Source organism: Leiobunum rupestre, chromosome 7, assembly GCF_980474605.1.
Source record: "Leiobunum rupestre chromosome 7, qqLeiRupe1.1.hap1, whole genome shotgun sequence".
NCBI classification, from domain to species: Eukaryota; Metazoa; Arthropoda; class Arachnida; order Opiliones; family Sclerosomatidae; genus Leiobunum; species Leiobunum rupestre.
Window position 1 is genome coordinate 46,979,088 of NC_143390.1, and position 20,900 is coordinate 46,999,987.

The 20,900-nt window shown below is 35.7% G+C and overlaps 1 protein-coding gene across 1 annotated transcript; it reads left to right on the plus strand.

Moving 5' to 3' along the window:
• The first annotated feature begins 351 nt into the window (after positions 1–351).
• On the plus strand, positions 352–1,161 carry LOC149936543 (death-associated inhibitor of apoptosis 2-like). The gene is made up of 2 exons (XM_090154913.1): positions 352–521; positions 721–1,161. The coding sequence occupies exon 2, from the start codon at positions 728–730 to the stop codon at positions 1,088–1,090; it is 363 nt and encodes a 120-aa protein (XP_090011039.1). The 5' UTR covers positions 352–521; positions 721–727; the 3' UTR covers positions 1,091–1,161.
• Positions 1,162–20,900: the final 19,739 nt, after the last annotated feature.

The window sequence follows — 20,900 nt, forward strand, 5'->3', positions numbered from 1 at the left end:
ATAACTGAACTTTGAGCACTGGATTTTTCCACCGGTACTTAAGATATGCCGTCAGTGTAGTCATAGGATTTTTCACTCTTAATAAATACTTTAAAATGTAAAAAATAAGACTCATTATTGAAAAAAACTTAACACATAGCCATTTTTTAGCAATCTTCTACGTAACTCAATTTTCCAAGAGGATTGTTTTCCGTAAACATTTTCAAGTGAGAGCTCGATTTTGATATCGTCAACGTGGTATTTCCAAAACTCTCCTTGAGTAGCAAAGGGTTTTTTCCAAATACTCAAGTGGGTTAATATGTGCCGTCAATCATTAGAGGCAGTTTAAACTGTCAGAGAGAGACAGCCAATAGAATTTGAGGGTTATTTGAAGTTTAGATCACGTGATGAATTATTCTCAACAAGATAGGAATAAATTAATCTTCCGTGCGTCATTTCTCTACGGCACATTGACGAGTAAAGACCTGCTGACGGTTCGCTCAGTCTTTTCTACAGCTTGACAAAGGATTTCTACCCATAAAGTAAGTAACTATTTTTTCTTGGTAATAGACTATATTTTTAGACATATTTAAAACAATTTGCATATTGAAAAAAGCATTTATATTGATAATTTTAGCGTAGAAATTTAACCATATTGATAAAATTAGGTTTAGTAGACTTAGGGGTAAATGTAGGCTTAGAGAATGTATCATTTGAAACTATAGAACGTATTTGGTCTAGATCAGCTATGGACATTGAAGTGTATCGACTTGAAACGTTTCGTCACTGGAAAAATCCGCACGTCACTAAGGAGCAACTAGCGAAGGCTGGATTCTACTATATTCAGCGGGGCGATGAAGTACGATGTTACAAATGCCATGGCGTATTAGAAGGATGGAAATCAGGAGACGTACCAGAACTTGAACATGCTAGATTCTTTCCAAACTGTCCGGCTAGGGATAATTCACCATCGGAAAAAAAGTACCTTTCGCTAGAATGGGACATTCCCCCGACGCCAAAAGCAACTACGGTCTCTGACAAAAGCTTCTCACCTGTACCAGAAGAAGACGTTTGTAACTGTCCCTCGGATGTCAGACGATACTGTTGCTAAACACTACAAATACGTGAGTTAGAACTTTTAATTAAATTAAGTTGCAGGAGATCGTTTCACCCCATTTAAATGCCTGTAAACTTAACTACTTTAATTTGTTTTAATTGTGTAATGTACAAGATAACCATCTAATGGAATATCTGATAGTACCTACTAACATGTAAAACAAAGTTCTAAAATAAAAAATTAAATGTAAATAACTTGTTTTTATTGCCTAGAGATTAGAAATTAAGGGGTTCGAAAGCGATAAGCAAACGGGTAAAAATCTAATCTCCAGATATCTGCGCGAGGAAAACTAATTTTGGAGAATGGGGATGGGGGAAAGCAGGGATGTACCCAAAAATGGACCAAAATGGACCAAATGTACCCCAAAAACGACCAAAGTCACCATTTTCGGCCCTATGTACCCCATTTCGGACCAAATGTACCCCAAACTGGACCTTTTAGCTTTATTGTAATGTTAAACTCCCATAGAGATTCCCCTAAAAAGAATAATAAACTGGCGGTCCAATTTTGGGTACATTAATTATTTCGGAGAGATAAAACTAATTCTGGCAAACTGCTGCGATTTATAGCGAATGGGGAAAAAGCCAATTTCTAGCGATTGGGATCGATAGTATGAGAGATAACAATTATGGTTGTTTTTATTGCCTAGAGATGGGGGAAAGCAACTGGTGATTAGAAGGGGTGAAAGCAATGGGGGAAAGGAGCTGGTGAACGAGAGATAAAGTATCCAGTGAATGGGGGTTGGGGGAAAGCAACTGGTGATTAGAAGGGGTGAAAGCAATGGGGGAAAGGAGCTGGTGAACGAGAGATAAAGTATCCAGTGAATGGGGGTTGGGGGAAAGCAACCCGTGAACGGGAGAATCTGGTGAATAGAAATTCTGGTGATTAGAAATTCTGGTGATTGGAAATTCTGGTGATCAAGGGAGGAGAGGCGCGGGTGGGGGAGGAACGGGATAGGCGCGGGTGAACGGCGGGAGCCAAGCTCTTTGTGTCCTTCCGGTGATTGAGAATGAAATTCTCATTCACCAGAAGGACATCCCTTCTCTCTCCAAATACATTTCAGAATGTCCAAATACATTTCGGAATGTCCAAATACATTTCGGAATGTCCAAATACATTTCGGAATGTCCAAATACATTTCGGAATGTCCAAATACATTTCGGAATGTCCAAATCCATTTCAGAATGTCCAAATCATTTTAGAATCCCAAAATTCTTTGCAAAATTTCGAAATCTTTGTTAATATACAAAACAAGAGAAAGTCAGAAAATGTTTTGTAAATCCCGATCGTTCTACTCGAAATGGCTCAGCCCCGTCGAGGCCATCTCTGTCGTCCATTCCGCTGCTGTTTTGATTTCTGGCGTGATAAATAGCTCGTTTCGCCGTTGGGAAGCCGGAGTCGCGATGGAACAGAAGCGAAATTAATGTTATTTTGTCGGTGTGATTGCTCGGCGATCGTGATGAGCCTACAAATTTTGTTTTTTTAAGGAAACGAAATGGAACTTTTAGCAGCGTTCAATTACATTCGAGAGCAGCTGCCGTCACTACGGACTTCTACAAAACTTGAGAGCCTTATTCGAAATGAACTTCTCATCTCTATCATCGTAGATTATCCTTATTATCGCGCGAAAGCGAGGGGGGGATTTCTCAAATATGACCTCCGGATGTCACGCGCACGTCGAACCTTTTCCTTTGTAGTACCTCTTTTGACTCGAAAGTCGGGCTCGCGGAGGATATTTAAATTCCGCTTCCGAAAGTGACTTTGTACGAAGAATCTTAAGACTTTCAAACAACAGAATCGTGGACACGAGGACACGAAGACGGAGGTACAATAAAGAGCGGCGTCGCGATTTGAAGATATCTGCTCGGAAGATAAAGACCAAGAGGATTGGAGCAGAATGGAACCGTTTTCCGGCCACTTTGTCTTCCGCGATTTGCGTGGCCGGAATCGAAGCGTTCACGGCGTATCTCCTTCGAGATGTTTCGCCGTGTTTATGTTTGCTTCTCGCTCTTGATTAGACCGGAAACCGCGTCATATTATGAAGGAAACGATCTTTTCCGATCTAGCTGTTGTTTCTCAACAAAGCCCCTTTCGATTAGTTGGCGGGAAATGTTCTTGGAGTTTAGTCATCCAAGGCGTCTTCCGAGGCATCGTGGTGCAAAGCGGAGCCAGATGCGGGGATATAGGCAGTTGGGTAATGGATCATATCTCTCGAGTTTCCAGAAGTTATCAGTTCTCATTAGACGCGGATACCGCGGGATAGAATTACCAAAATTGTAATGGATCGTGAAATCCCCACCCCTTATACGTCATTGTAATTAACCTTAATTGTCGATTTCGCTCGGCCAACTAACGGAGTTATAATGAACTACTTGTCGGGTTTAAATCGTCTCGGGTCCCCCGGCACCCATAGAGTCGCCATTGAAAGGAAGTTCCGCGCATTAATATTCCTTTTTCGCTGTAGCGTAACTCCTCCGAACGAATCATCTGTTACAACGGTTCATTTTTCATCGACCGCTTGTCACTTTCTCACGATCGTTAAACGTTATTATATTGATACTTTTGTATCCGAATACAAGTTATAGCCACGTAAGGCCTCTTCCCAGAGCCAACCTTTTTCGCTCAATTTTATTGCGAAAAAACTGGGTGTTAGGGTCTAGATTTGCTCAACACAGTTTTCGAAACGAATTACTATTAAATTTAACAAAATTTTCTACAATCGAAAAAATACGAGTAATTTTCTTGACCGGCTTACGCGCTATATCTCAATCAACCTTACGTAAAACGTGTGAACAAAAACACCACGTGGTTTACGAACAACGTTATAATAATCAGCTAGGCTAATACCCAAGGCACCACCTTAGTCCCAAGTCATCTAGCGACTTATAATGTCTTTAAACAGGTGGCCGGGTTACAATGCGTAGGAGAGTGGTAGCAAGCCCTTCATGCCACGCGAGCCAACAGCTAACTATTATCGTTAACCTCTACGAGTTTTTATGGGAAGGGGAAACCAGAAGAACTCGGTAGAAAACCCCTTTAACCAGTGGGGAGATAACTTGCAAACTCAACGCGGAAAGAGTAGTTCCGAGTTTTCACCCAGTAATGTAATTTGGCCCTTAGTGAACCCAAGAATGTAATTGTCTCTTTTTTAAGAGTTTTTTTTCTTTCGATAAAAAGGTAATAGTCTGTGGTCACTTTAGGTCTACGAGCTGAGGTGTAATAACGCTTTTGTTCGAGTGTTTTGCTCCCCAAACCATCACCAATCTTTCCTTTTTTGGCCAGCTCTTTGAACGAGGGGTGAAAAGGCGTCACTTCGAGTGTGCTTAGAGACACTCATAACGTATTTGCGAGAAGGGTGCTTGGAATATATATATTTTTTTGAAAATCCAACGAGCGGGGTACCGCGGGACCCATGACGGCGGTTGAAATTTGGTGGAATTGGGAGAGGCTCTCACGTACCGAGACTCGCGTGAATGCGCGATCGCGCGTGATCTTTTGGCCCCCAGCGTGACTGACGAGATCATCTCCCCCCGGCCCCAGTGATGGATATTTGGCTCCCCTAGACACGCACCTTAGGAATTGAATATAAAAAAATTAAGAAAGAAAAAACCCCTTGGAGATCCACAGGGAGTCCCCGAGGAAATGTTAACAAGGTGGTCCGTAGCCAAAAACCTCCATTCTTAATTGTTTCACTCGTACGGAGTGTTTTATCTATTGACTACCGCTACGTACTATCTCGTTTCATTAGTTTCTCTTCCGATTTAAGGCGTAAGGTTAAAAAATAAGGGAAACAGGGCTGTCTTCGTGTTCGCAATTACTGGGAATTCTCGACTGTACGCCTAAATCCTAAACAGCGCTTTCGAATTCGAGCAAGGAGGCAGCGTGTATTTAGGAAACACCTGAAATCCAGGTTGAGAGATCCACTCGTAGGTTTTAAGATAAATAATTGCGCCATCGAACGCCGAACGAGTTCGATAAATCTACTGTTGCGTATCGTTATCAAATTACCGCTTTTTCAACCTTGCCTCTAGTTTATTATTTAAGCGTCGTCTCATTGTTTATTGTTTCGTCCATGCAGCGTTCAAAGCAAATATGCTTCTCGAGCAAATATCCGTTTTTTTCACGAATCCCATTTGATTAGGGCCTTCACTTTACGCTTCGTCCGCTTTTCAGCTTCGCGCCGAGAACCTTACTTCGAAGGAAATTCATCTAATAAGTTTATTGTAGTAGAGATCGGCGGAACAAATAAATTACCCGGCAAAATTTTGATTAATCATAAATATTTTATTTTTGAACATTTTATACGAATAAACAACGATTTAACATGCAAAAATTAGAGGTCGGGGATGGTTAACTTTTATTCAATAGATAAATCTCTCAAAATTATTCGTAAAATGTTTTGATCAAGTAATTTATATTTCTGTTTTATCCGATTAATTTTTTGATAAATTTATAAAATTAATCGGAAAAACGACGTTTTTTACGATAAAAAGCCCTAATTTTACGAATAATACATGTTTTTTTAATCATTTTCCGAAATATTAACCGGTAAATTTAAACATAGATAATGATTAACAGTCCCCGACCTCTAGCAAAAATAATGTTTTTTTTTTCTGATATATTTTGGATAATTGTCGGTTATGAATAAAAATAAATAATTGAATAATTTCTTATTCAAACGCCGATCTCTAGATTATAGTAACGCTTTCTTCCCTTTAAAATAGTATATATGTTAAACAGTTGACTGCGAAAATGTACCACACTTTGATCTTAGTTAATCGACGAAGAAGCTTATCAAATTCGAAAATAATATTGTTTTATTGTCATTAATTTCACTCAAAACTAAAAATATTTTTTTGATAATCACTTAGGTTAATAACCAAGGCACTCAAAGGATCAACTTTTAATGCTAATATACCAGATGTCTATCTACATAATTTTGTTATAAATTTGTCTAAAAAAGGGTTTGGGAATTAAACTATTAACGGTACATCAAAACACACAAACACACCAAAAAGATTTCGAGTCTGTTAATATTCGCTCGCTTCGTTTGCTTGGTATAACATCACCAGATGGTCAGACCACCAGCCCAAACCAATAGCATCTACTAGTTGTCTATCAACAATATTTACATATTATCATAAGTAACATAATAACAATAAGAATGACAATTAACGAGATTTACAACCAAACTGATTTTCATAGTTATTGCGTAATCAAGATGCTTTCTCAGCACAGAGCCCTCTAGTGTCTAAAATATTGCGAGACTTCCGCTAAGCCGAAATATCTGGTTTCCGATAGATAGGCGGAATATTAGGCTAAAATTAAAAAATTAAAAAAGTTTTTCTCGGCGCCACGAGCTCATGTTTTTTATCACGCGTGATTCGCACGCGGGCTTCAAAACAAAGCCAAAGCCCCTCGCGACTCCAGAACGTGCTCTCCGATATTAAACTTGAATTTTTATCAAAAAGTAGTCATCCAAAACGGTAAGTCACGAGTCCAAGTCACAGCTTGAAGAGAGTATCAGTGCCGAAAAAAAGTTCGGTTAGAAAATTAGCATTAAAGCAATAGGAAGTGTCATACTTATTGTTATTATGTTACTTATAATATTATTCAAAATCAATAAATCAATTAATTATAACTTTGAGAAACAAGAAGTCAGCCTAGAAAAGTGAAACTACAGCAACATACCCGAGAAAATAAACACATTTGTGGCTACAGGACAAAGACACGTTCGTCCATTTCATTTATAAGGGCGCAACCTTGATTTGATTGTTGCGCAAAGTTGTTCAATCCTGACCAACTTTCCTAGCGGTTCTAATAGATGAGACAACGTCCAACGGGAACAAACGAAAGTATCGCCCAAAAATGTGATTATTAGTTGTCGGTCAGACAGGTGTATAATCACAAATACTTTATCTTTTTTTTTGACAATTTTGTTTTTAAAACTTACCCGATAATAATATAACTTTATCCTTTTTCGTGAAGCTCGGAACTCCCGACTTAGATTAATGATCTCTCATCCTGGCTCCAAACTCCTTTCGTACGAAAATTGCCGTATTAATTTCCTCCCTTTTTCATTATATTACCCGTTCTTATTCTTTCTACGAGCAAAGGCTTCACTTTCCAACCGCCTCCGACATCGGCTGAATACACATTACCAACGACTGGGGAAATATATATTTTTTTAATTACGTAAAGTCTCATTATGTTAGTTTTGGAAAAAGAGGGCGGGTTATATGATATGACAAAGTCTTTATATGATTAATTAGTTATACGAGTGTCAACACGTGTTTTGAATCGTACGACGGTAGAGTTTTCCCTTTCTAAACTATAATTTCGGAAATAATTGGAACTTAACGGCATGTTAGATTCGCTAGTTTTCAAATGTTTGACGTATAATCCTAATTTCTAAATAAATTCTACAAAAAAAAAACATTTGAACAGTTAAAAATATTTTATTGGTAATTTATAAGCTAAGCGTTAGGTAAAACATCTGTATATCTTATTGATATACATAGTTACCGGGGCAGTTAACTTCGATTATTAATTTTGCACCCTTGATCGATTAAATCCGATTCAATCATGATGAAGATGATTAAATTGATTAAATCACTTTTAAATCACGATTGAATCCGATTAAATTAGTATTAAATCATGATTATATTCGATTAAATCAGTATTAAATCACGATTGAATCCGATTAAATTAGTATTAAATCACGATTGAATCCGATTAAATTAGTATTAAATCATGATTGTATTCGATTAAATCAGTATTAAATCACGATTGAATCCGATTAAATCACGATTGAATCCGATTAAATCACGATTTAATCCGATTAAATCACGATTTAATCCGATTAAATCAGGATTGAATCCGATTAAATCAGTATTAAATCATGATTGTATTCGATTAAATCAGTATTAAATCACGATTGAATCCGATTAAATCACGATTGAATCCGATTAAATTAGTATTAAATCATGATTATATTCGATTAAATCAGTATTAAATCACGATTGAATCCGATTAAATTAGTATTAAATCATGATTGTATTCGATTAAATCAGTATTAAATCACGATTGAATCCGATTAAATCACGATTGAATCCGATTAAATCACGATTGAATCCGATTAAATCACGATTTAATCCGATTAAATCACGATTTAATCCGATTAAATCAGGATTGAATCCGATTAAATCAGTATTAAATCATGATTGTATTCGATTAAATCAGTATTAAATCACGATTGAATCCGATTAAATCACGATTGAATCCGATTAAATCAGTTTTAAATCACGATTGAATCCGATTAAATCATGATTTAATCCGATTAAATCAGTATTAAATCATGATTGTATTCGATTAAATCAGTATTAAATCACGATTGAATCCGATTAAATCAGTTTTAAATCATGATTGTATTCGATTAAATCAGTTTTAAATCACGATTGAATCCGATTAAATTAGTATTAAATCATGATTGTATTCCATTAAATCAGTATTAAATCACGATTAGATTAACTTGTGATTAGATCTAGATTGAAAAATTAAATATAGATTAAAAAATTAAATCTAGATTAAAAAATTAAATCTAGATTAAAAAATTAAATCTAGATTAAAAAATTAAATCTAGATTAAAAAATTAAATCTAGATTAAAAAATTAAATCTAGATTAAAAAATTAAATCTAGATTAAAAAATTAAATCTAGATTAAAAAATTAAATCTAGATTAAAAAATTAAATCTAGATTAAAAAATTAAATCTAGATTAAAAAATTAAATCTAGATTAAAAAATTAAATCTAGATTAAAAAATTAAATCTAGATTAAAAAATTAAATCTAGATTAAAAAATTAAATCTAGATTAAAAAATTAAATCTAGATTAAAAAATTAAATCTAGATTAAAAAATTAAATCTAGATTAAAAAATTAAATCTAGATTAAAAAATTAAATCTAGATTAAAAAATTAAATCTAGATTAAAAAATTAAATCTAGATTAAAAAATTAAATCTAGATTAAAAAATTAAATCTAGATTAAAAAATTAAATCTAGATTAAAAATTAAATCTAGATTAAAAAATTAAATCTAGATTAAAAAATTAAATCTAGATTAAAAAATTAAATCTAGATTAAAAAATTAAATCTAGATTAAAAAATTAAATCTAGATTAAAAAATTAAATCTAGATCAAAAAATTAAATCTAGATTAAAAAATTAAATCTAGGTTAAAAAATTAAATCTAGATTAAAAAATTAAATCTAGGTTAAAAAATTAAATCTAGATTAAAAAATTAAATCTAGATTAAAAAATTAAATCTAGATTAAAAAATTAAATCGTTATTAAATTGGATTAAAAATTTAATCGCGATTAACATGATTTAATACGTTTAAATGGATTTAATCCGATTCTAGATTTTGTAATTTTCAAGGATGATAAAATTAGCGAATAAGTAGATTAGTCCAGAAAAGGGATAATAAAGCTAAACCTTAAACAAATTTGAAGAAATTTAAAAACTTACTAATAGCTCGTACCGATAGATCTTCGAGCGAACAAAAATGCGCGAAACTCGGACCAAATAGATCTTCGAGCGATTTCGCGCGTGCTCATTGAAATATAAAAAAAATGCGCGAGCCTTTTACGCTAAAATATGAAAGAGCTCGTGGAACGTTTTAACAAGTTGAACAAGACATGAAGAATTTATGCTAGCGCCTATTTCGTAACAAAAGTATAATTTTCCTACGTTTCAAGTTTAAAATGTTATACACTCTTTTACGCGCGTCTTTACCCCCATCAAGGACCCTCCCACGATTTGCTACACAGGCAGCTGCCATAGACGTACTGTGCGTAGCTCTACTGTGGAAAGTTCTTTCCCCAAAACCCGTTCTCTCGCGTGTAGCACGGTAATGGCGACTCCCATGAAATACGCGCGTAAAAGAATCTATACAAATCATGAATTGCTAGTTCAATTAACCATGCGGCCAAAAGGATGTTACAGTTTCACATCTCTTTATATAATTATCGATTTTATTATTTAGCTTTGGCCCCAAATATAAAACATGTTTCTATCCAAGGTTTTTTTTGCAATTTCGACACTGCTACATTACAAGTGTCAAAATCTCTTGTGTTATATCTTACGTTAGCTAAAGGAATAATAAAATTATTAAATTTGTCGAACATTAAAAACTTCCAAGTCGTATAATAATCCTAGGCTCAATTATTTAGAGTTGTTAAAGTGTTGGTTGACCAAATTTTAGCTATGGCTAATTAATGATTCGTTAGAAAGAGCAAACATTTTATAGCAAGTTCTGAAAATTTCATCTTTGAATTATTATAAAAAGAAGTCGAAATGATGAAAATCGAATTTTTTGGCGAATTTCGAGACTTCTAAAATTCTTCTCGGCACCCATGACGTCAGAAAATGCGAAGCGTATCATTGGCTAATTGTCTGTAATACATTTATTTACATCTGGAATGTAATTGAAATAGTAGAAAAACGATATGAAACCGAAGGCTCTTTGTAAATTCTTCTTAAAACGTCGGGTCGCACGCGCGTATTTTATTTTCGATAATAAGCCTAATATTATGATTAAAAACCTCTGGTTTGAAAACTTCTACAAGTAAACAGAATCCCTCCACTTCAGTTCCTTCTATTTTAGGAGTAAAACTACAGCTTTGATTTGCGCCAAATTGCTCGTGCTACGGAGGAGAGAAATTCGCCGAAAATTTCAGGATTTTGGAGAGCGAAAAAGGTCAGTTTCGGACTCAAAGTTGATACACTTAGGCTTGGAAATTTGTTTCGCGAATGACATTTTTGGAAAGAGAACGTCCTGGGCTTCAAAACAAGCCCACATTCATTCGTTCTTATTACTATCGATTTTTCGTGCAACCAACACTTTAATGTTCCTGAAATGTTTCCGAATTGCGGAAAAATTTCGGCAAATCGGAAAAATAAAAAATTTAAACATATTACTTTTGAAGGTTTTTTATTCTAGCCTAGTCTAGAGGTTTATTTTTGCTTTTGGATTCGACGAAATGAGGCGAAATTGCCGCGAAATTTAAATTTGCGAACAATATTAGGCCTCGGTAATTTTTCGGAAAATTTTCCCATTTACAACTCTTGTTCAATATATGTATTAAGCGCTCCACTCCATTAAATAATGCCATAATATATAATTGCTTGTACAAATTACAAAGTATACAATTCTTAACATTTTAACGCTAAAAATTTACATAATTCATAGAATCTTGGTAAACATATTCTCATCTTTGGCACTAAATAGTTTATATAATGCCCAAGTATTTAATTTTATTAACCCTTTGAAGTTTCAGTTACAATTTTAGCAAGTTTCAGTATTGTGAAAAACACACACGTTTAGTTTTTTCTACATTTAGTGTCAAAAGGCCGTTTTTTAACATTTTGGTGCTTTTTAAATACTTCTGGCCAACTATAGTCTTCAAAAATCCATATTACCGATATCATTAATGTAAATTAAAAATAATACCAGGCCAAGAACTGTGCCTTGTGGAATTTCATAGCATAATAATTCATGGTCACTAAGAACACTATCTATTTTAAGGTAAGTATATCGGTTCATTAGGTAGTTTCTGAACCATTTTATGGGTACACCTCTAATTCCAGCCTTTTCAAGTTTTATTAAAATTTTCTTGTGGAAGACCTTGTCAAAGGCCTTTTTAAGATCCAAGAACACAGCGATAGATTTTTGTTTTTATCTACAGCTATATATAGTTCATTAGTTAATTCAAGAATAGTATCATTTGTAATTAATTTTGCCCTAAAACCAAATTGATTTGCAAGGTTGTTCAAAATGCATTTTGTGTTAGGTTAAGTATTTTCATTTTGCACTTTACATTTTGAGTTTCTAAAAATCTATTTTGCATTTTACATTTTAGATTTTGTGGGTTTGATATGTGGAAAAACATTTTCAAAATGTTTTTACTCTGCTACCATCATCATTTAGATAAAGTTCGTCTGCTATTTACTCCCAAGTAATCATAGACGGCGATACTCAGTTACTCACTTACTCAGAAGCAGACGAACATTCATCGCTTTATTTCCCACTAATGATGAATTTGTAATTAATTATTAATAATTACAAATTACGGGGGTTACTAATTAATAATTAGTTACGACAAAAGTAAACAGAGTTCATTTGTAAAATCATTTTGCATTTAGAAAAACCAATTTTCAAAATGTATTTAGTATATTTCATTTTGATTTTAATAGAAAATATTTTGGACTTTGAAGAAAAAAAAAAGGATTTTGAAAAAAAAAAAGAATTTTGAACAACCCTGCTGATTTGTTTTTAGAATTTTCACTCCATACGGATATTTACTTATATAAAAACCATATTTTCTTGATTCAATTGTTTTAGAAAGTCATAATTTGATGTTTTTCTCCCATGACTAGCTCCAGTATTTATGAGCTGTTTCTTTTTATGGGTTGTCAATTATTTTACGCTGTTTCAGAACTGCCAAACTAATTTTGATATGACGTGTATAATTACGCTCCCTATAAATTTCTATAGATAAAACCAGAAGTAAATGAACCGAAGTTATCGAAATAGCACTCAGTATCGTTTCAAATCGAGTCAAATAAAAGCAAATTTCCATCCCCGTCTTTTGAGGCGATGAATTGCACTTGGGAATTGTAGGTATAGCTATTTCTATGTTTAAACTAGGACGTCTCAAAACCCTCTCTTCTGGACATTACCGCGAATCTCCCTCTCTCTTCTCCGTCTCGTTCAGAGTCCCTTTCTCTTCTCCCCCAAGTGCGACACACACACATACCCACACACACACACACACACACACACACACACACACACACACACACACACACACACACAGCCAACTTTCCCATTGAAATCACCACAGTGAGAGCTACACTCACTTGCTTCGCTCGTTCGCTCCGCTCAAAAATGGTTTCATAAAAACCAAAGCGGTTTTGTTTTGCCTAGAAGCGCGCAAAATTTCAAATTCGAGGTCAAAATGTAACTTCATAAGGAAAACGATTCCAACACGGGGAGTATAGCAGTCTGATAACTTCGGTTCATTTACTTCTGATAGAACTTTATTAATTGGGCTCGCGTTGAAATCGGAACTCCTAGCATCGATCTAATCGCTGCATTCTGGGACCTATCCAACTTTTGTGAAGCGGGTTTTTGCTGCTGTACAATACATTATACGGTGCGTAATCTATCTGATGAAATATGTGTATGGTATCTTCGAGACTCGTCTGGATGCACCCCAAATTGTTGAGAGAACGCCCCTAACCGATTTGATCTCTTCACTGATGATGTATAAAGGGAATCCTTTTGTTCGTGTCAGGTTAATTTATGGTCTATTGTAACTCCCAAGCGATGTCCCAAGTGTAAAACTAAACGAGTTTAGTATGATAACGTACATACAGGGTGTTTCAAAAGGTTATGCAATATATTTAAGGAGTTGTAGGGGGTGAGGTGAGAAGTATACCTGTTTTTCTCATTTTCCTACGATGAGTTAAAAGAGCGCCAGAGAGCTTCCAAGTGTGGTCTACTAGCCCCTGGAAGTAGGCTGCAACCAAGCAGCGGGGACTTTAAATCCTGTTTAAGTTACCTTTTTATGCTGGTTACCTCGATTTGTTTACCTATCACACGAACCCAAACCTTAATATTCACATTTCTATGCTGCTTGGTTTTGCGCTTGTTGCAGCCTACTTCCAAGGGCTAGTAGGTCACACTTTGAAGCTCTCTGGCGCTCTTTTAACTCATCGCAGGAAAATGAGAAAAACAGGCATACTTCTCAACTCACCCCCTACAACTACTTAAAAAAAATTGCATAACCTTTTGAAACACCCTGTATATGGTGGTAGCGTTGCGTTGGGTGACCCAGAATTAATAATCCTTCCTAAGCTATCGCGATCCTCACCAGGTGGCACTATTGCTACTTTTGAACTTAAATCCCGTTCAATTTTTACTTCTCAAGTAACATTCATTTCAAAAACGATGAACATGACACACTTAGTATTCGGTAAAATTTCAAATTGCATAACGAGATCTTAACAACTGTAAAGAATGTACTTAATATTCCAACGGTTCGTTATATAACCTCTGATAAGGCTCTGAGAGAAACGTGTATATTTCACCTTTAGAAAACGGGAATAACCTTGAGAAGTAATTCATCCATAACACATTTTAATGACGTGCCATTCCAATTTATATATGGCAGAATTATTTATCGTTACTCAATTCACAAACCCCTTAACCCATAGCTGGCCCCGTGTCAAAAAATTCCAATCGATTCATTCGGCCAAAATTTTAAGTAAGATAATTGTAATAGCACGATAATAACCCAAAAAAGATTTCATTTCACGTACGGTTGACTAAGCCATTATGTTTAATTTAATTAAGTTTAATTTAATCGTTACGCCACGAAGACGGATCTTTCCGAAGTACCGCGATTTTATTTCTATTAAAAACTCGGTCTTGCCTCACAAACTATCATATTACGAACTGCCTCAGCGGATGATATCCGCGAGAACAATCATCAAATGATGATACCCAACTGTGGATCATCAGGACGGTTAGCAGGGGCCCAAAACCCGTAAACGTTTTCGACGACCTTTCGATTGGGGACCGGGTAGAAAACGTTCCAAGCGAACGATGTAGACTGAGGTGACGCGTATGACAATGGGACTTATCCTTTAGGGACTTTCCCCGGCGGGACGGCTCGTATACATGCATCATCATTCCCGTTGTTTTGGAGGCGTCCCAATTTTCCCGTTTCAAAGTGAAACGAATTAGTAGCTTTTCGAAGGAAAAGGCTGTGTCGAGGCTCGCCTATTAGTAGGAGGATCACTCAAGTCGCCTGACTTCTTTCGTCACGCCGCGTAAAAAGTCTTCTCTTCCATTCTCTACTTGTCGACTTTTCAAGCTGACAAAATTGAAACAATAGAAAGTAATTTCGCCGTCGTTTTAGTGGGTGGACAAAATAGGTCTGTCAACGTTTATTTTTTTATTTATACAGTTATTTTCAGCTTTTCCCATCGCCATGATCTAGTTAAATTGACTAATATTAAGTCCAATTCAGATATGTGGAAATTATCCTCGATTCGTAACAATTCATTATCATGAACGAAGTAATTGTTCTCAACGCTAGTTCTTCCTTCATTTCACATCATTACATTTGCCTCAACGAGGTTTTAATTCTTTGATATTAATTCCTTCTCCTACGAAAATAGCTCGATTCAATATCCAAATTTGGATCCCACAAGAATCTTCGGTTTCCCCTTCCATAAAAACTTGTTGAGGTTAACGGTAATAGTTAGTGTAGGGAGCTGTTGGCTCGTGTGGAATTAAGGGCTGGCCACCACCCTCCTTCGCATTGTAACCCGGCCACCTGAATTAAAGGCTTTAAAAGTCACTCGATGACTTAGGCCTAGGGTGGTGCCTTGGGTATTAGCCGAGCTGATTATTATTATTATTATTAATCAAGACACATCGAATTTTAATACGATTCTGTTTAGATTAAATCGAAATAAAGTTGAGTTTCAATTGAGGGGTACAAAATATTGTGTTCACAATATTTGCTGCATTAAATTTACATGTTCTTAACTAAACTTTGTTAGCTAACTTGTGCTAATACACTAATTAAAAGAAAACAAGGCAACGATTTAAAAAAGACAACAAATTTTTTTTTTTATTTATTTATTATTGATTTCAAAAAGTGCACAAGAAAAATAATTTATATTTCTTTTAATTAATGTTTTTAACAATTTTTTTAAAATCAATGGCATTCGGTATATATATATATTGTACATGAGGTTATTAAAATGTTTAAAAATCTAAAAATCTCCTTAAAAAACTAGAAATCAACAGATAAATTGTATACTCTGAAATTTCAAAATCAGTTTCTTTCTTCTGAAATGAATTTGAGATTCGAAAATTTCTGACCCCTCAATTTCATAACGTTGGACAAAATATAACACATTTTGCATTGTAATTTTCTATCTCAATAGAATTCGAATCTGCTCAATTTTTTATGTAATTTGGTCAATCAAATTTGATCCACCATTTTATAGCTCAAATTTATTCGCACGTATTCAATATCCATCCACTAAAAACCGAACGTTTGGCGTCGATTTGATCAAATTTCAAAACAAGGATTGTTTCTTTATTTATACGCTTAAGACGAAATCAATCTGCCTTTTCGTTAAAGGACGCTCTGAAGGTCATTATTTAGAATGAAAAAAATTATGATAAGAAACAATTGTTTCTGCAAAACATTACTATATTTAATCGGCGTCGTGTGTTGCTTCATTACTTCTTATTAGACTTACTGTCTCTCTCCCTTTCGTGTACATGTCATTCTGCCTTTACCGCGGTGAACCTGTATATTACATGTACCAGAAGTGTATAAAATGTCTCCTACTAAAGAAGTAACCCTCTTCATTTACTGCTCATGTTATTTGAATGACCGAGGCTTTTTTTTCGGAAAATTTTCCGTATTTTTCCGGAAAAAATAAAAAAAAGTTTTCATTCCATGATTAGTCCAATATTGTTTGCAAATTTAAATAAAGCGGCATTTTCGCCTCATTTTTTCGAATCTAAAAGTAAAACTCAACCTCTGGACTAGCTTTACACTAATGAACAATGTAACACTATTAATGTTTTGTAGTATGTTTACTGTTATTAGACATTTTATATCGATAAAAAGTTTTAAAAAAATTAAAAACCCTTAAAAAATAATTTATGTTTCAATTTATTTTTCCGATTTGCGCAAAATTTCCGCAATTAGGAAACTTTTACGGAAAATTTTTTGTAAATTTTTCCGTATTTTATTTTTCCGGAAAATTAACAACACTAATCGGAATTGTTAACGGTTGAAAATTTTTGGTGTAATGTCTGTCGAGTTGTTCATATTTCTCTGTAGTTTCTGTAATTTAATATCTTTATACTTCTGCTGAAAACCAATCAAAATTCGTATTTATCAATTCGGTGGTAAATGAGCTTGCCTAAATAAATAATTTTAACGAAAACGTTTGTAAGTCTCTTGTAAATTGACTCATTGTCGCTTTTATGTCAACTAGCGTTACTTATAGCGATAGCTGTTATCTGTTATTTGGTTTGATAACACCTAGATATTTTCAATTGTGGCAAAAGCAAATTAACAGTTCTTTAAACATCCATATAAAACAGTTAGCAGCTTCACAGTACTTTTAATAAAAACATAAAAAAATAATTATATCATTTTTCTTTAAACAAATTTGTAATCGCTGTTTTTCATCCGAGATCAGCTAATCAGCTAGCTAGGCTAATACCCGAGGCACCACCTTAGGCCTAAGTCATCAAGCGACTTTTGAAGCCATTAATCCAGGTGGCCGGGTTACAATGCGTAGGAGGGTGGTGGCAAGCCCTGCATGCCACGAGATCGAGCCAACAGCTCCCTACACTAACTGTTACCGTTAACCTCGACAAGTTTTTATGAAAGGGGAAACCGAAGAATTCGAGGGAAAACCCCTTAAACCAGTGGGGAGAGAACTTGCAAACTCAACGCAGAAGGAGTTGTTCCGAGTTTTCACCCAGTGCCACAAGCTGGGATCGAACCCGGCTCCTCTTGCTGCGAGGCGAATATGCTAATCACTCCGCCACCCCACCTTATCAAATAAGAAACAAAAACTTACTTAAACTTACTTAATGCTTTTAAAATAAATAAAAAAGTTTTTTTATATAATTTACTAATAGCAAATATTGTATTAACAGTTTAATAAATTTAAAAACATATCAGATAAGGCCAACAAATTTTATTTAATCAGATAAGAAAACCCGCTATGCTATTTGTGTAAACCAAGAGAATGAGTTATATTCCAAGGTGGATCGCCGAGAAAAGTATTTTTTAATCCTTTGGAAGTCTATAGTAAAAGTGCTTTCAAGTCCCTCAAGATCGCCATCTTGAGGGACTTGAAAGCTGATGGAATTAAGACAGTGGGTGCATTCGGCTTATTTTTCATTATGTATTTAGGCCGGAAACGGTAGTATATAATTAATGTTTTGGTGTATTTCGAAAAAAAATTCAAAACAAATTATGGACGTTATTATATTTTTTGTAATTTAAAAAAAAACCGCTTATATTTTTAGGAAAACAAAATTCCATTTAAGTAAAACAATTTTTTTCCCGGGGCGTCATTAAAATAATAGCACGTACGTAGAAGAACTTCCTCGATTCGTTAAACGTCATTGTAGGACCATTAGCGCAATTGTTTTTAGTATTATTATTATTATTATTTGCATTATGACTACATCTGTCGCATTTTGTTCCATTGTAAAATAAATATGCAAAGTATGGGGTATATCGTTTAACACTGTCGGTGATAACATCGAATTTTTCCCATCGTAATTTAGCGAATTTTGGTTTATATTAATATCGTAACCGGTCCGTGTGGTGATGGAAATGTAAGAAGTGGTGCTGTCAGGGCGAACAAGAGAAGGGTAAGCCGGTACAAATTACCGGGGCCCGTATTTCAACAAACGAGATAAACTTTTCTCCGAAAAGGTATAGCTATCTCCAGTAGAAACGGCTCCCTTGGGACCCTTTATTTAAATTTTACCGGGGCCCGGGCCCGCTCTCAGCTAACCCCCTTAAATGTCAACCCCCCAATTATCCCGCTTTCATCACAGCGAGCCGTGAAGATTCACTTCCCCTATGTATTGGGGTGGCAGAGTAGTTAGCGCTTTCGCCTCGCAATAAGAGAAGCTGGGTTCGATCCCAACTGGTGGCACTTGGTGAAAACTTGAGTTTGCAAGTTCGCTCCCCACTGGGTAAAAGTGTTTTCCACCGAAGTATTCGGTTTCCCCTTTCCATAAAAACTTGTAATAATAAATGTAGAGAGCTGCTCGCGTAACATAAAGAGCTTGCCACCTGGGAGCCACAAACAGCACCCCGCACAAGGAGCACGCAACTCGTCAAAAGTCGTGGATTCTTACCTCTCCGAGGGGACTTCGTACCCTAGGAGGGGTTATACAACCACCGTGTCTGTGGGTCTGTCTGTCTGAGCTGCGAACGCGTTCGCATTTTCGGAGCAAATTGTAATCGCTGCGTACGCAGTTTCTTAGAATCAGGGAAAAGGTTTTTCCAAAAACCGCCCTCTTTTGGCCATTGGGTGTAGTATAATATTTTCTTAGGCTGAGATTTGAACCCGAGCCCTCCTGTACGACAGGTGAGCGTTCTACCGCAGAACCACGGATACAGTTACGCTTCATTGAAAATTAAAAACTCCTCCGAGGAGAGGTATATTTTGGCTTGCCAACTTGTCTTGTGTACAGTTTTCATTGGTTAGACACTTTAACACCTGCTGCCATCGGAAGGGGAAAGTTCAGAAATTGTCTTTTTGTAAAATGTGGCTCCTAGTTTCCACCACCCTCCTACGCGTTGTGACCCAGCCACCTTAATTGAAGGCAATAAAAGTCGCTAGATGACTTGGTCTTAGGGTGGTGCTATGGGTATTAGCCTACATGTAGCTGATTATTATTACTATTCGGAGCCTTTGGCTACCTCCCCCCTCCCTGGTACTAACCCACTTTAAAGTTACGATAACCGGCGTGTTACGGGAACGCACGAGCTGATATAAATATGCATATTATTATTTTCCGCATCGTAACGCTTGCCCATTTTTGGTTGACCTTCGACTGTGTACGTGATGCTCGTGATGGAAAGGTCATAAGTCTGATACACGCAGCTGATGCCTTTTTTATGGATTTATTACTTATTGTCAACTCGTTATCCAAGTTTATATCTTCGTATTTAGTCCCTAAAAGATTTATGCTATCAAAATGCGAGTCATATGATTTTATTAAAATTTAAGAATATGTCAAAGCTGTTAACTAATATTCTAACTTAAGCATAAAGTCTCTATGATTAAAAGGATTTTTATTTGTTACTATAATCAAGCTCTGTAAACAGTTATAGAAAATCTTCAGAATGGATAATATTTCTAAAAATAGTTGGCGTTTATTGTAATTATTTTAAGTCTATAAATTCGTTGTCCAGCAATGAGTGTCAACATTATTTATATTTAAAACTAACTCAAGTTTATTCACAGAAATCGAGGGGCTGACCACTATCCGTAATCGGTGTACAAACCCGTAGCTTTGACTGTACTAAAGTGATTACGTAATCGATTACAGATTTAGCACTACCAAAGGCTGTACTCGCTGTAATCGGTGTACAGAAATTAAGGAAGTGGTTAGCCCCTCAACAGAAATTAAGTATCTAATATCAAAACATTTACACAGAAAAAATCCGATGCCTGGTTTACCCAGAAGAAAGTTTATGAAGGCTTACGGTCGGTGGAATATACTGGGGCAGGAATCCATAGCTCTACTTGGAATGCTTATCGCTGCAGATTTTCGTCTCAATGTGGCCGACGGTTTATTTGACGTCACTATGGTAACTTAACAAACAACAACGTGAGAAGGGAGCGCGCGCAGAGGGGATTTTTTTTATCTCGTAGGCGGAGCCAAAGCGGTCAGAGTGATCTTACCAAACGCGATACGGCAGGATAAGCATTCCAAGTATAGGTATGGATTCCTGGCTGTGGCGATGTTGCAGCTGCGGTGAGGAGATGCACAGAGGTTGATTTTCCATACACTAGACACTCGCGAACCGTTTTCTTATCCGCTTTGTTGGAGGGGACATTATGTGGAAACTTCATCGCAGTTGTTCTTTTAAAACGTAGCAACAATCAGCAACTCAATCTGGATCAACAATCCTCCCTTCGACACCTTTTATGCAGGTGGGACAA